Consider the following 16,573-nt stretch of genomic DNA (forward strand, 5'->3'; position numbering starts at 1 on the left):
TCATGCTTCACTACCTTCCTTTTAATATAATATATGTAGAAGATATAAATATTTAAGTTTTTTCTTATCTTATAAATAACTGTATACTTTATGTAAGATCTTATTTTACTGCTTGAATTTTTTAAAATTTTTGAAGTCAATAAATCTTTAATATCATAAGTGAATTTTAGTTTTATTTTATATTTTAACTTACTTCAAAGTATAAATAGTCATAGGTTATCTCAATTTACGTTTTTCTATATATTTTTTTTTCAATTATAGTTTTTTAATTAATTTTTTACCTTCATATTTCTAGCTAATTTAGAAGAAAATCTATGATAAGTGAATATATATATATATATATATATATATATATATATATATATATATATATATATATATATATATAGAGAGAGAGAGAGAGAGAGAGAGAGAGAGAGAGAGAGAGAGAGAGAGAGAGAGAGAGAGAGAGAGAGAGAGAGAGAGAGAGAGAGAGTAAGATATATTTAGATTATGTATAAGATTCATTAAACTACTTCTCATAATTATGTTTCCATTTATAATTTCTAATAATTAATATTGTCCTACAATTGCCAAATGACTTCATTTAATTTGCCACTTGGCTTAACCACAATGCATACTATTCTCCTTTTAATATAATATATAGATGTATCGAATAATAATAATTAGGAAATGATACAAACTTTTATTTCATTATCATTATCATTCAACCACAAGGAAACATAGTTGTCTTGGAAAAATTACTAAAACAAATTTGTTGGGAGATATCTTAAAAAGACCGAAGGTATCTCCGTAATATTCTACTCCTTCAAGTTTATGTAATATTCTAAACCTATTTCCTATTTTATTCGTTCAAAAGAGAATGACCATTTTTTAAATTTAGTAACAGTTTAACTTAAACTTACAATTGTACCCTTAATGATAAACTTTTATAATCACACAAATACTCTGGCTCCCTTTTGGTTTGTTTAAGACCACAAACTTCAAAAGTGTGAGTTAAATTTGAATTGTGAGTATAATTTTGTTCAGTCAACAGGTCAACTATCGAAGATAATCTAGTGCAGAAGAAGATTACTGAACTTCGGTGCATATAACTCCTTATTGGCGAATATATAATAAGACCCATTCACAAACCAACACGTGTCAACAAAAGTGAACCAATTGTAGAGTATATTAGCGTAGTATACAAAGCGTGTTTCCTTCCAGCGTACGATAATAAAAATACAAAGACATCTCCCTCTCTAAAACCTCTCTACATTCCCGAATAGTAGTTGATGCGGATAAAAAGTGTGTTAGGGTTTTGGGATCAGTGATTGTTTGTGGAAAATTGGAATTGTTGGCTGCAATGGACGTTGAAATCGAACAACTTGCTTCTCAAGATTCTGACAAACTTAAACACAATAAGGTAATTCGAATTTCTTATGAATTTTCGATTTTGTTTACCTTTTTGAGTGATTATTCTTAAATTGGGTTTGCTTTGCTTTGAGTTTGATCGCTTTGGATTTGGATTTTTGCTTGGGTCGTTATTGGTGGGTTGATCATAATATTCTGTTATGTTTTTGTGTATAATTGATCGTTTGTTGCCCTTAAAGCTTCAAGATTTATTACTTGAATCATGCGGTTAGATATGTTTTGTTAGTGTTAAAGTATGGTATTACAAGAATTTTAATTGTGGGGCTGTTGAATTAGCCATTGTAGAATGAGGTAACTTTTGAATAAATTTGAGAATCCTTAAAAGAAGTTTTAATATTGTTGGGAATTTGATTCACTGAAAACAGCCTATCTACCTCCACAAGATAGGGGTAAGGTCTGCTTACACATTACTCTCCCTAGACTGTGGGTATGCTGTCGTTGTTGTTGGGAATTTGATTCACCGATAGAGCAAAGTGGGTCTTGGGGATTCAAAACAAAAAAAGAAGAAGAAATCTTGAAATTATACATGCAGCGGTTGGTTCTAGTTTCATAATTTTACTGTACTTGAGTAGCATACAGTACTGTAATTTCCAGCATGCCTATATTAGTTTATCACTTGAATATTGAATCTGCTTTTTTCCCTTTGCTTATGTTTTTAGTTTGTTTCACTTACAGGAGGCTATGACTAAGGATAATTCCCAAACGGTAGCTGGGTCCGCATCCGTATCTCTTGACTCTGGCAATAACAACAGTTCCAATTCAGACTTCTCATTTCATGAAGATCAGAATGATGGAGATGATGGCATGGATGATGACGATGATGTGTCAAACTATGATGACGACGATGATGATAATGGCTATATGTTTTATGACAATGATGACGATGATGAGTGTGATTACTTGAGTATGCAGGCACAATTTGATAATGTTGATTTGCCCGCTGGTGTAGAGGCCACAGTTTCTTGGTTGAATGAACCTGCTCCCAGTTCAAAAGCGCCTTCCCAAGTTAGCTCTTCTAGTCATCTAGTAGGCGCTGGGACAGTGAAACCCACACTTCCGGAGCATGGAAGTAGTAGTAACTTTGCTCAGGTCCCTGCTTCAAGCAGTTCTCTAGTGTCTGTAGAGTCAAGTTCTCGTGGAAAGGAAGAGGCAGCTGAAGAAGAAGCCATGAAAAAGTATCAAAGTTTTAAGCATTTTGATGTGGTAGATGACTTCTCAGATCATCATTACAGTAGCTTGGGCTTCCAGGGGCAACAGGTAACTTGTAAGGGAATTTCGTTTGCTTTGCAGATCATCTTATGGCATTTTAGTTGGTCGTTTTATTCGACTATGCTAACCTCCGCTGTTACCTTTTTAACAGCCACCTAAGGCCTGGAGTAAGAAAGTTCAGGATGAGTGGAAGATATTGGAAAATGATTTACCCGGTGAGTCAGTTGCTGCTATTTAGTGATACATACATTTGTGTCTGTTGTTTTTGTAATGTTTTAAAATTTTTGTTGGTAAATGCCTCTATGTTGGTTTCCTGCTGAAGAACTTTTGAAAGGGGTATTTTGCTGTCTGTCTGACATTCTTAAACTTAAATCATTTACGTGATGTGAATCCTCATGATGGTAAATGCATCAATTGGCTCGTGTGATGTGTAATTCCTGAAAAGATATGTGTGATTCCTAATGGACATGGTTCGCAATTTATATTTTGACACATTGATTTTCATAAGTAAATATAAACGAATCTATCCTTGCTATAGCTAAAAGTAAATATAAACAAATCTATCCTTGCTGTAGCTATCCTTTGCTTTTCCCACTGTCATTCCCCTTTCTCAACATCCTTATCTGCTGCTAAATTTACGACTCTATCCTCTTTGTGGTATGCTGCACTATCAGTCTTATCTGGAATAAGAGAATTTTTTTGTGAATTGACTTTGTGGGATGTCCTGTCGTTGGTAGATTGCTGTAATTCTATCTGACCATTTGAGGATTTATGTTGAACTTATTTCGATCTCTCATATTCAGATACAATATATGTAAGGGTCTATGAATCTAGGATGGATCTCCTTAGGGCTGTCATTATTGGACCACAAGGCACTCCATACCATGATGGTCACTTTGTCTTTGATGTCCTGTTCCCACAAAACTATCCTGATGTGCCACCGGTATGAATTTGATTTTGTAGCATGAAAATGTTAAGATATTTGTTTCTAATTTACCTTATAAAAAATGTTAAGATATTTGTTTCTAATTTATTTTTTATTTACTTATTTTCCCTTTTCATTAGATGGTTTACTACTATTCTGGTGGTTTGAGACTGAATCCGAACTTGTATGATTGTGGAAAAGTCTGTCTCAGTCTTCTGAACACTTGGACTGGTAAAGGTAATGAAAGGTGGCTGCCCAAGACATCGACCATGCTGCAAGTCCTGGTTTCTATACAAGCTCTAATTTTGAATTCAAGGCCTTTCTTTAATGAGCCTGGATATGAAGCCTCATATCCTGGACCTGACGGAGAGAGGAGATCTAAAGCTTACAATGAAGATGTTTTTGTTCTATCTTTGAAAACAATGACATATACATTGCGAAGGCCCCCAAAGGTATGATCATGGACCGTTGTTTGTCATACTTCTTCTTCCTTCAGTTATTCTGTCAAAAGTAACATCCAGTTGGAGTACCTCTGTAGGCAAATAATGTCTTTTACCTTTCAATTTTCTGGATCTGCTAGGATTTCGATTACTTATTAATATAATGCTGTCCTTTTCATTAAATGGTGTTATGTTTGATCTGACCGCAGTACTGGTAACATAGGTTTATCTGGGAAAATGGGGATGGGTAAAATGTAGAACCTAGTTCATCCCTGAATCAGTTTTCATCTCATGTTGTTTGGTGTTTTGGAAATTTTCTACTTGCATATTGGCTTTGCATAGACTATCAGGGGAAATTTAGAAAGAAGGGAAGATCAGGTTCACAGTGTCCGGTATGTATGAGTTAACATATATTTTCATTTGTCTTGAGTAAGCTCTGCGGTTGGCATCTTAAATACAAGTGATTTATCAAATGGATTTGAAAGTTGAAACTTTTTCTGCTCAGGTTCCTCAGGTTTGGGAACTGAGTCCAGATATTATCTGGTTTCGGAACGAGGTTGGATGTGGTGGCATAATTTCTTTTGATTACCCAATTGTCTATTTTCCATGGGAAAAGCTCTAAAGTTGAAAATAATACTTATTCTACTCTTATTCATTTGTATTCGAACAGATATCACTTGCTTATTTTAACGGACAGCCAAAACTTTTAATCAGTAAACTAGTTTTTTTCAACTGGTTTTTTAGTGGGTATATACATTCGTGCAAGAATGAATTTCTTCTTACCACGCAACTCAGAATGAGAGATAGAGGGAGATTGTTTCTTTTCTTTTTTATTTGGGGGGGTGGGGAGGTGGGGAGAGGGTGGAGGAGAGATTATCTGAGCAGACTTTCTTGTTTAGTTATATTTTAGCTTCCATAATTGCAAAGTGAAAACAGCTAAAATAGAAGGAGAGATTATGTTATTTAAATATGAGGTAGTATTTTGTTGGTTGTCTGGTAAAGTATGCTTCTGTCTATGACTCAACACTTTCAACATAGATGTAGATGCATCTATAGTGTAGAATAGGTTTGTGCACCTGGGATAGAAAGGGGTCGACTTTTGGAGGGTAGGGTAAATGAAAAATGGAGCTTTGTTTTATTCTTAAAGGGTGGTGTATGTAGTTGTAAACATTGCCAAGTACTTGGGAAGTGAACTTTAAGTAGACATCTTCTTCAGGTTAACTTGTGAGGTAGCTTCAAGAAAATTCTAAGTATACATCTTTTTCTTGAGGTTATTTGTGGGGTAGCATTCTTCCTTATGACATATCAATATAATCTGGCATGCTCTTATTCTTTTATTTCGTGCAGCATTTTGAAGACCTTGTCATTGGTCACTTCCGTTGCTACGCTGTAGACATTCTCTCAGCATGCAAGGCATATGTGGAAGGAGCTCCAGTTGGTTCTGTGATCAAGGGAAAAGTCCAGGGTAATGCAACTGAAGACAGGAGCTCGCCGATATTCAGGGAATCAGTATCCAGAATGATGAATGGTCTTATATCCCTTTTCACTAAGAATGGTGCGAAGGATTGTGACCGGTTTCGTGTCTAAGCCTACAGGATTACCCATCAGATCCTATAAAATGAAAATCACAAGATTCCTGAATGGTCCATTTTCGACTCTTTGAGCACCTCTTTTACCTTGCTTTTGGTGCCATTCACAATTTCTTGTACATAGAAACTCTAATTTTGAATGTAGATAAAACTGGATACTTTAGGACTGAGGTATTCTAGTGGTACATAGTTCTTCCATTCCCTGGTTTATGTGATAAAATCTGTCACCAGATAAGTATGGTAATATTTCAGAGAGCATAGCTCGCTATTTCTTTTGGAATGCTTGAGAAATGGCAGGCAATAACTTTTGCCGTTTCTGGTGGTGGCAATGGTAGCGATAGGTATAAGAGGCATGCTTACATATATTTCAGTTTTGCAATGTAGGACACAACTCAAATTCGATAAATTAAAATAGAGAATATATTATGAGCTTTATGACCAACTCAATGATTGAGATTTCCCATGGGGGCATGTTAATGGAATGATGAATTTGAGGGCAAAGATTAAAGACTCATTTTTGTTGCACCTCTGACGTCGACAGGATCCATTTTTTTTTTAATTAAAAGGATTTTATTTACCAAGTATAGATATTTACAAGACTTACAATCTGCATCTACGACTTTAAAAACATAACTACTACTGGACATGAAATCCCAGCTAGGAGTTACCTACAGCCGTTACTACTAACCCTCTATTGCAACTATTTCTTCTAGCCTACATCAGGGTACCTGTTTAGTTTAGACATGGTCCTTTCTAATAGGGGAAATATGGTGGCCCTGACATGTCGTATAGCATTGGTTGATCTCCTCTTCTTCTGAAATATCACATCATTTCTTTCTTGCCAAATGTGGTAAATTGTAGCTGCTAGGGTCATTCTGCATACTGCTGCACCTCCACTCTTTCCTTTGCCAAACTGTTCCAGCCATGTTTTCTTTGTTCTCTGTATACCTTGCCACTTTAGTAGCTGCTGCCATATAGAACCTGATATCTCGCAACCAAAGAATAGATGCTGCACTGTTTCATTCTCTCTTTGGCATAAGCATGTTTGCTCTGAAATGATCCCCCATCTTGCTCGTCTTTCCTTTGTAGCAAGCCTTTGTTGTAATGCCAGCCTTAATATGAATATCCACTTGGGTAATCCCTGATTGTTGCGTACTAATTTCCTCCATGTCATCTTTGGAAACTCTCATGGCATAGCTTTGTATATATGTTTAATAAAGAATTTCTCCATCTTCTGAACATCCTCCTCTGTAAATCCAGCAGCCTCGAAATACGCTTTGAATATCTTTTGGATGACCCATGATGCACTCTTAGGCTTTGTATTCCAGACTGTGTTTCCTTTTAGGTAGTATGAATGTATCCATTGCACCCACAGTTTCTCCTTTCTTGTGCAGATATTCCATAATAGTTTGCAAATGGCTGCTTTGTTCCGCATCTCCATATTGAGGTTCAGGCCCCCTGCTACCTTTAGTGTGCACAATTTTTCCCAGGCAATCAAAGCTTTCTTGGTAGGTTCAGCAGCTCCTGTCCATAAAAATCTCCTACAGATTGATTCTATGAATTGGATAATTTTCTTTGGCAAGATGAATGTCTAAGCTCAGAATGTTTGTATAGTAAATAGCACACTCTTAACTAACATTTCTCTCCCTGCATATGAGTGATATTTTGTTATCCAGCTCTGAATCCTGCTTAACATTCCCTCAATTAGGGGCTTACATTGGATAGCATATAATCTCTTAGTACTCAGTGGAACACCCATGTATCTAAAGGGTAGTTCAGCTTTAGTGTAGCCTAGAATGTCCATGATTTGCTGTTGAAGCATGTTACTCTCTCCACCAAGTAAATGCAACTTTTGTTTGGATTTGTAATTAGACCTGAGGCTGCTGAAAATATTTGAAAATGCTGGTGTAGTACCATAACTGATTGCATATCTCCTCTACAGAATAAGAGTAGATCATCCGCAAATCCCAACTGAACTAGATTGACTCTGGCACACTTTGGATGGAATTTAAACTGCTTGTTATCCTTCAGTGTCTTCAATGATCTACTTAGGTATTCCATAGCTAGTACACATAAGAATAAGGATAGTGGATTCCCCTGCTTCAACCCTTTTCGTGCCTCAAATGGTACAACAGACTTACCATTGATTATCATAGAGTAGGAGACTGTGCTTATACATGCCATTATCCATTTCACAAACACTTCAGGGAAACCCAACAGCTTCATCACTTGTTCAACATACACCCATTCCACAGAATTATAGGCCTTCTGCATATCTATTTTGAGCATACATCTCGGGGAGATGTTCTCTTCCCATAGCCTTTGACCAACTCATGGATCATGATGATATTATCAGTAATCTGTCTTCCTGGTACAAAAGCTGTTTGACAATTATCAATTAATTCTGCCATCACATCATGAAGTCTTGCTGTAAGAACTTTAGATATTATCTTATAAAGCACTGTGCAACAGAAAATTGGCCTGAACTCCTTGATGTTGGTTGGATTCCTAACCTTTGGTATCAAGGTGCTGGTGGTGCAATTGATGGCTTTACACATATCAGCAGTTTCAAAGAATCCTTTTACTGCTGCAGTAACTTCATCACCCAAGATATGCCATGTCTTTTTGAAGAAGAAAGAGTTATAACCATCACACCGTGGGACTCTATTGTCATCAATATCCACTAAAGCATGTTTCACTTCCTCATTGGTAACTGGTTTATAAGTCTCAGTTGTTGCCTCCTATTTAAAGTATATCCATTCTGCATATATCTGGATTGACTACTGGCAATTGGGTTGCAGCAGTACCAAGTAGTCCTTTATAGAAGCTCAGTATTTCTTCCTCCACTTCAGTTGTACTTCAATAGTTAGCCTTCCAATATTATTCCTAGCTTGCCTATTTTTCATGCAAGCATGGAAATATGCTGTATTAGAATCCCCAAGTTTAAGCCATTGAACTCTTGACTTCTGTTTCAATACTCTCCTCCACCATCAGCCACTTCTCCAATTCTAGCTTTGCAGTTTTTTCAAGAGTTATTGTCTCATGATCTTGGCCTGGGATAGCCATCTGGGCTTGTATGCTCCCTAATTTGTCCCTTGCTGCTTGTATTTTACCCCCATGCCACTGAATTCTTGTTTGTTTAGTTGCTTTAACGCTCTTTTCAGTGCTTTGAGCTTGTTCCACACACTGAGCATGGCAGGTCCCCTTTTACTAGTTTCCCAGCTTTGCCTTACAGTTGCATCAAATTCACTAAGGCTTGCTAGGCAGTTGAGAAATTTGAAAGGTCTCATGCCTGCTTAGTTTATACTATCAAACCCCACACTCAAAAGACAGTGATCAGAGAAACCAAGATTCATAATTACTCCCTTCATGTAAGGCCACTTCTGAATCCATTCTGCATTTACCATGATCCTGTCAATTCTACTATGGACATGGCTGTTAGTCCATGTGTACTGCCTTCCCACAATTTTTAATTCATCTGGTCCTGTATCAGTTAAGAAGCTCTTAAAATCCCTTACCTCTATCTCCTGAACAGGGTTACCATTTATCCTATCCTCACTAGTCATAATAGTATTAAAGTCACCCATTATTAGGCTAGGGCTATTGATTCCCTGCATAGTCTCCTTTAGGTCCTTCCATAAGTTTTTCCTGTCTTGAATAGTGTGTTTACCATAGACTGCACAATAGTTAAAGTTGATTCTATGCTGAATCATAGTGACATTTCCCATTATAAATTGCTCATGATCACAGAGTAATCCACCTGAGCTGGATCCCATACTACCCATATTCTTCCTCCTGGAGCTTCATCATAGTTATCAGCCCATTGCCAATTACTAAATAGCTTCTTCAAAATTGAGTCTGCATTACTCTTCTTTACTCTATTCTCTATAATGGCCACCAATACCACTTTATTCTCTATGCAAAATTTTTTTAGTTCTTTTTGCTTGTAGATTTTATTCATCCCCCTAACATTCCATGCTATAATATTCATCATGATATGGCTATTTGTCGTGAACCTCCTCCTCTATCATTCCTAATCTGCTGCTTTCTTGCACCCTGGGCTTCAGATAGTTGCACTATCTTCTGCGCTATATCAACTAGTGCTTTGAAAGCATTGCCAATATCCACTTCATTCTCCTTTATAGGTCCTATATTCTTCTTAGTTGCAGATTTTCCTTGAGCAAGTTACCATTGTGTTTCAATTTCCTACTGGTTTAGTTGTTCAGTTTCCTGTTGACTCCAGTTAATCAAGGAACCTGCCTCTAGCATCAATTTTGTCTACAGTAGGGCCAAACACTCTCACTACTCTCCATTCCTGCTTTTGCTTCACTTCCATGCCTTTCTGTAGCCCTTCTTTCGGCTTCTGCTTTTTTTGATCCCTACACGAGTGGCCTAATTGACAGCAGGTCTGGCAATACTGTGGTTACCAATCAAATTGCACCATCTGTTCGATCACCTCGCTTCTAGGATCATGCAATTTGGTTTTCTCCGGTAGTGGCCAAGTGACATCCATTTCAATCAAGATCCTTGCATAAGAAACTCTCTCAGCCACTGTAGTACAAGCGTCATCATACAATAGCTTGTCCAAACCACTCCAATTTTGCTTAAGGCCTGTTCGCTCCAGTAATTGAGTGGTAGCTTGGGGAGCTTGACCATAGGGGAATGGTTTTCAACACTTCTTCATTGAAATCAAAGTTTTCCGACCATGGCCTAATTATAATTGGCCTACTATTGATGGTATAAGGACCATTCAGCAACACATCCTCCCTCTCTTCACTACTATTCATCAAAATTATGAAATACCCGTCGTTATGGAAGATTACCTTAGGTTTTTGAACATTTATCCACTGGCTAGCAATGAATCTTTCAATAGCCCCAATAGTTGGTGTATTACCCACCACATAGAGAATAATTGCTCGATTCCACTTTTGGTTCTCTGCTTCAATATCCTCTTCTAGCAATTGCACTGCTACTTTCCCGTCCTTTATCACTAGGGGATGTAGGTTAGATTCATGACTTCTGCTGCCAATTTGTTCTCTTGGAACAGCCCTGCCCATGATCTTCCCGTCTCTACAGTCTGCTCTGCATTTTTTGCCTGATTTTTCTTCTGGTTATCAGTCTCTGCACACCTCTGTTCCTTTGGTGGACTTGCATGTACTGTTCCATTGGTCTTAGCCTTGCTCGAGCTTGGTTGGTCAAACGTAATCGGCACTATAACAGGTTCTTTCACTCCAGTGTTCACCACAGGTGTCGATTGCCCGAGCTCACCGGTGTTACCAGCTTAGTTCGAGCACTGCCCAGATCTGGCCAATTTGGGTCACTGGCTTGTTCCTGGTCTTCCTCTTGCATTTTCTCTTTAGCTTTAGCAATTTGTTTCCCTTGCTCGCGCATGATAATATCCGTTAATTTCCTTTCTACCACTGGTGTTTTACTAGTGTTCTTCTTCGCTCTTCCTCTTCCTCCCATTTCCGGCGGAAGTGCAGGTTAGCTAGGTCACCTAGAGAAAGAGAGAGGAAGGGGGGGAGGGGGGAGGGAGGGGAGGGAGGGAGGGAGAGAGAGAGAGAGAGACTTCTGAGCATTTTGACAGGATTCTTTTAAGCAGCTATAAAGGATTCGAATGCCTTGCCTATCACTCCATGGTTAGAGTTTATTATTCAAAAATTGCTTTCCTCACCAGGTTTAACAATCATACCCTGGACATGAGCAAGTTACGGGAGAGCATAAAACTGAAAATTGCTGAATTCATCTTGTTTCAACTCGAACGTTTGATATAACAGAGAACAAAACTGCAGCTAGCAATGAAAAATAACAGCCCCCAAAAGTACAGAAAAATGAAGCTTCACCAAACCACTACATATTTGCATGGAGAAGTGAAAATGTTGCGGTTTGCTTGGATGAAAATTTACACTGGGAGAGTAGGAGTACATCACAATTCACAACTATATACAAGTAGATCACTCGAGTGTGATTTTTATCCACCACCAGGTCCAAAATTACTCTTCTGAAGACAATATTGCATAAAGCTGGAAATTAAGAGAAAGATAAATTGTTATGAGTGATTGTCTCAGAACATGCAAGAATTTCTTTTTCCATTTCAAATTTCTTAAACAAGTTACCAGCCTGGAAAATGGACAAACTTATGGATTGAAGCGCTGTGTTCGTTCAGACCAAGACATGCGACGGTGAAGATCATCCAATTTGGACTCCGAGTCTTAGCACTGTGCAATGAAAGTAGTTGCTAATCAGAAAATTGGTTAAATCATTGAAAAGTTCTCTTAGTTTAATCATTCAGTCACACATACCCAACAGGACGTCGCTGCCCTCTTCTTTCTTCCTGGATTACAAAAACAGAATTCAGGTTCACAAGATTACTTCAGCAATAAAGTATATAAACAGTTACCATTCGGCAAAGACAACAATATGTTATGATATCGAAGATGCAAATCTCCAAGTTAGTACAAATTAGTTGGTGTAGGACAGGATTGATTTAAGAATAAGGAGCTAACTACAGGGTAGGCTAGTAAAAAGATATAAAAGTCTAGAACTGTTTGAGGGTTAAATGGTGACTAAAGATGAGAATACAAAGAACAGAATAAGTCTAGTATACTCTGTAACAATAAGTGAAGGAATAAAATTAGAGAATCTAGTTTTAGGTTGCACAAGCTAAAGATGGCTGAAAGTTTGAGTTTATCCTAGATACCTTTTGGTCTCATTTCCATGTGCTAATAAATTTCGCATTGCTATTTCAAAATCATGTTTTGACGAAAGCTTCTGTTTCTCTCTTTTTAAGAGTGACCTACCTGGTAAATCGTGACGGAATAATTCTCTTAACTAAACTTCGACTGACAGATTTAATGAGTGCAATTTGTAACATAAGTATTTCTATGATGAGCCGACAAATACAAAAAACACGCTAGAGTCTATCGAGATGTTCCTGGCCAAAGGAATAGCTAGTAATAACAATTTAACTAACCTTGTCCTCACCATCCACAATTCTTGTTGAAGCCTCTAGATTCATTTCTGCTTGAAAAGCTTCTAAGACAAATACTACAATCTGAAAGAGTACCAAGCAAAGGTAAAGTGTTAGTACAGCTTAAGCATTCACACATAGGGAAAGTAAATGATAAGATCAATTGTCACAAAAAAAAAGAGCTAGATCTTCTAAAAAATTAAAAGATGCAACGTCAACTTCTGTAATTATTCAACAGGAATAGAATATTTAAGCTACCTTGCCTTGGTAAAGAATATAGTCATATTCACATATATACCAGTACTACTACCAAAAAAAAATGTTAGATCTTTACGTTCTTTCATTTCTTCTTTTTGATATCATTAATTATACATCATTAACTAAGTCTCTGAGACCATTTTGACTAGCCATTTAGAACAAATCTAGCAATTTTGAATCAAGCAGATGCCTCATCATTCAGGTCATTCTATTAATTTCCAAGTCCTGGGTTCTAAAATAGATTGTTTTTCATTTGACCAATGACCCCCAGAGAAAGGTTGCTGAGATGGGAAGTCTAAAAGGCTAATAACGCAAATATGGCTGGGGAGGGCAATGAAATCTCCCCAGTCCTTAAGGTTATGTTAGCACTTTGTCAAACATTTTCCCACTGATGAAAATTTTAAATCGATCATATACGATAAAGATATATAAAAGATCTAGAAACTACCAGCGAGAAAGCATGGTGGTTAGCTTGATTAGGAAGAATATATATGATGTTGGATGTCTTATACAGGTGGGCAAACTATCCAAATAATATCTGATTACATGCTTCATACTCTAAAGAACTAAGCATTATATTGTTGGGCATAGGGAAACATCATTTTAGGGCATGGAATAAGTCAACTCATGAAATTGAATAGTTCTTAGAAAGGCACTTCTCTTTAAAATCACACAAATGTGACATCAATTCTTGAACATGTTGAAGCAAGAATAAGTTAATATTATAGATTGCTCTGTGCATTAGGAGGAGGGATATACAAGGGTGCTACAACTGGATATTAATGTAATACACGTACACGTACCTAGGATCTAAAAGCTAGTAGCCAATGGAAAAAGGTACCTTCGTTCTACCCAAATGGACACATTGCCCCTGTGATTATATTATCCGATACAATGAACTTATGAGTACTTATCTCTACATGAGAAGTTGACTTTAACATCATCTGGTTTACATATATGTAGGGATCTTCAGTGGAGGTCTAGAGACCAATTTGCAAAGAGTACACATAGATACTTACCAAATTTAATAGCCACGGAACGGCAATAACATAGAAGCTGAAGAAGTAGACATAAGTCCAGGAAGTCCCTGTCAGTTCCTTGTAGCTCTGGAATGTTAGAAGCATATTATCAGCAACTCGGACCACACATGGTAGTAAGATATAAGCTACTTAATATTCATCGAGTTAGAAAAGCAGCTAGGTCAGAACTGTTAAACAGGTATTAATTATCTCAAATCTCTTTATATTAGCACATTAAAGCAAAATGCATGAGGCATTAATGGTCGATGTATAAGATCATTATAATACATTTGAAAATCCTTTTTTTTTTGATAAGGTAAATAATTTTATTAACAATTGGGGACTACCCCGTATACAAGCCGTATACCAATATACAAGCCGTATACTAAAAAAAATAAAAAAGAGAACCTACACCAAAAGATAGTTCTCAACAAAAGAGATCCAATCCTCTATACAAATAGGGACCTCATGAGTACACCAAAAAGAAACTAGGAACAAGAAACTACTTTGCAATTTCACAAAATCTTGTTCTACCCCTTCAAAAGCCCTTCTATTTCTCTCTTTCCATATTACCCGCATGATTGCTAAGGGAGCGACACTCCATGCCCTTGGACTTCTCTTTCCACTCATGTGAACCCAACTATGCAACGCCTCCTTCACTATACCCGGCATCGCCCATTGCACCCCAAACAAATTAAGAATCACTCTTCACAACCGACTAGCCACTTTACAATGCAATAGGAGATGATCTACATCTTCGCCCGAGCTTTTGCACATGAAGCACCAACTAACATAGGTGATCCTTCTCTTTCTCAGATTTTCCGCTGTCAAAATCACTCCCCTCGCCGCCAACCACACAAAGAAACACACCTTTCTTGGTGCTCTGGGAATCCAAATAGAGTAATGAGGGAAAACTTGTTCCTCTCTCACTAATAACCTCTTATAATAAGAAATAACCGTGAATAATCCATTTTTACTTTTCCGCCATCTCCATACATCCGATACATTATTCGGTGTATCCAACCCATACAATACCTCAACTAGATTGTGAAATTCTTCCATCTCCCAATCCTGTAGGTTCCTCCTAAATCTCAAATCCCAATGAAGCACCCGTCCGTGGGACCTACAAATTTGTTGGACCGTCATCTCTCTCTGGCAAGATACTCTATATAAGTTAGGGAAAGCTTCCTATATAGCTGATGTATATATTGCACATTTCCACCAACCTTTGGCATGTGTGACACAATGGTGAGTTCATGAAACAGATGTACACGTGTCAGTAGAGGTTGCCAAACATTGGGTCAGATACCATGTTAAAGGATTTTGAGCAGCAAACCAAAAATATAAGGTAATAGGTGCAGTAGTCTAGGACCATTATAAGTATGCCTTCTGGACACCCTAATCCAAATGATGCGTGACGTTGTATATCTCCTGCAAATATTTATCCTTTTACAAGTGTACACCTAGCATCTTTACATTTTTTATCTGTAAATTCTCATTTTCATCGATCCACAAGAAAGAATAAGAATTCGCAAAATAACGTGTAGTCTGTCTATACATTCTTTGCCTACACTAATAGAAGGATAAATATTTGCAGGAGATAATCATTTTACACTCTCTACATTGTTTTATCAGAGCATTGAGAGAAGCAACAAAATTTGAATGCAGTCACTTCAGGACTTGGCTAGGCTTCATGACCAAAATCATCATTCCTCAGACAATTTGAAAGTGCTGGTTCATTAAAGTTTCCCCTTAACAAAGACGATTGTTTTGTGTTGAATATGCATTACAAAAGATGGCCTTTATTTGCAAATAGTTATTCTAAGCAGATATAATGGTAATTGAGGAAACCAGACCAGGATACCTGCATCAAAGGTGACCAGATTCCCATCATCAATAGATTGAAAAGTGTCACCATGCCATTTGGATAGTCATTGAAGTTAAAAAGCAAATAGCTAGGATTGTCAAGAAAACAAAGTTGATCAATTGACTTCCACGTAGAAACACTATAAGAATATTTGAATTTTGACATTAGATGATAAAACAGATTGTTTCTTTTTTCTTTTTCCCTTTTTCAGATGATAAAAATAGATTGTTCCAAAAATATAATCATGGCACTAGAAAAACATTGATTCCTCGTTGTCTATCAAGGAAAATGACTTGTGGAATACTCTGCAAGGAATTTCACAACTAACAAAAGGATACTCATAACCAGCAAGATCAGTCTGGTGTAACTTGGGGTTTCCAGTGTTGACAACCCCCCCCAAAGAACTGCACAAGGTGAAAACAGAACTAAGGGTAAAAGGCAGAAGAAGGCTAGAAAAACGTTAGACACGCAATTGCGCAATATTAATTATGCAGGGCAGCCAAAGGACATTCTAACAGAGAAATAGATCAAATCTTAAAGATAACGTTTACGAAGATTAAAAAAACATACATGGTTCACCACTGCTTGAAGACCATATTTTGAAAGCTTTTACGTGTAATAACAAGCAGACCAAGAGAGAAATGAAATCCACGATGGAGTGATTAACAAAGTAATAGCAGCAAAGAATCAAATATACCTGTAAACCAAGAGAGCAGTAAATGCATAAGATACAGAATATGGTCCCCAAGTATGGCAGCAGACAATGTATGAGGGTCAAAAATGTGGTAACAAAGGCACGAAATCGCTCGATGTGCATCAAGAGTCTTATGAAACGTAACATTCTTGCGATAAGAAGATAGCGAATCCTGTAAGCACCAGCAAA

At 37.2% G+C, this 16,573-nt stretch overlaps 3 protein-coding genes across 3 annotated transcripts; 1 reads left to right on the forward strand and 2 right to left on the reverse strand.

Moving 5' to 3' along the window:
• Positions 1-1,204: 1,204 nt before the first annotated feature.
• LOC107832816 (putative ubiquitin-conjugating enzyme E2 38) lies at positions 1,205-6,018 on the forward strand. The gene is made up of 6 exons (XM_016660705.2): positions 1,205-1,405; positions 2,089-2,670; positions 2,774-2,837; positions 3,426-3,565; positions 3,688-3,999; positions 5,335-6,018. The coding sequence occupies exons 1-6, from the start codon at positions 1,346-1,348 to the stop codon at positions 5,572-5,574; spliced, it is 1,398 nt and encodes a 465-aa protein (XP_016516191.1). The 5' UTR covers positions 1,205-1,345; the 3' UTR covers positions 5,575-6,018.
• A 267-nt stretch (positions 6,019-6,285) lies between these two features.
• Positions 6,286-6,750, reverse strand: LOC107832812 (uncharacterized). Its single transcript, XM_016660699.1, has one exon. The coding sequence runs from the start codon at positions 6,748-6,750 to the stop codon at positions 6,286-6,288; it is 465 nt and encodes a 154-aa protein (XP_016516185.1).
• Positions 6,751-11,300: 4,550 nt separating this feature from the next.
• LOC107832814 (two pore calcium channel protein 1B-like) lies at positions 11,301-16,530 on the reverse strand. The gene is made up of 8 exons (XM_016660704.2): positions 16,388-16,530; positions 16,029-16,094; positions 15,688-15,778; positions 13,824-13,910; positions 12,550-12,630; positions 11,879-11,910; positions 11,693-11,794; positions 11,301-11,599 (listed from the first exon to the last, which is right to left on the reverse strand). Exons 3-8 carry the CDS (start codon positions 15,739-15,741, stop codon positions 11,548-11,550), a joined length of 408 nt encoding a protein of 135 aa, XP_016516190.1. The 5' UTR covers positions 15,742-15,778; positions 16,029-16,094; positions 16,388-16,530; the 3' UTR covers positions 11,301-11,547.
• Positions 16,531-16,573: the final 43 nt, after the last annotated feature.

This window comes from Nicotiana tabacum, chromosome 10, assembly GCF_000715075.1.
Source record: "Nicotiana tabacum cultivar K326 chromosome 10, ASM71507v2, whole genome shotgun sequence".
Classification (NCBI taxonomy): domain Eukaryota; kingdom Viridiplantae; phylum Streptophyta; class Magnoliopsida; order Solanales; family Solanaceae; genus Nicotiana; species Nicotiana tabacum.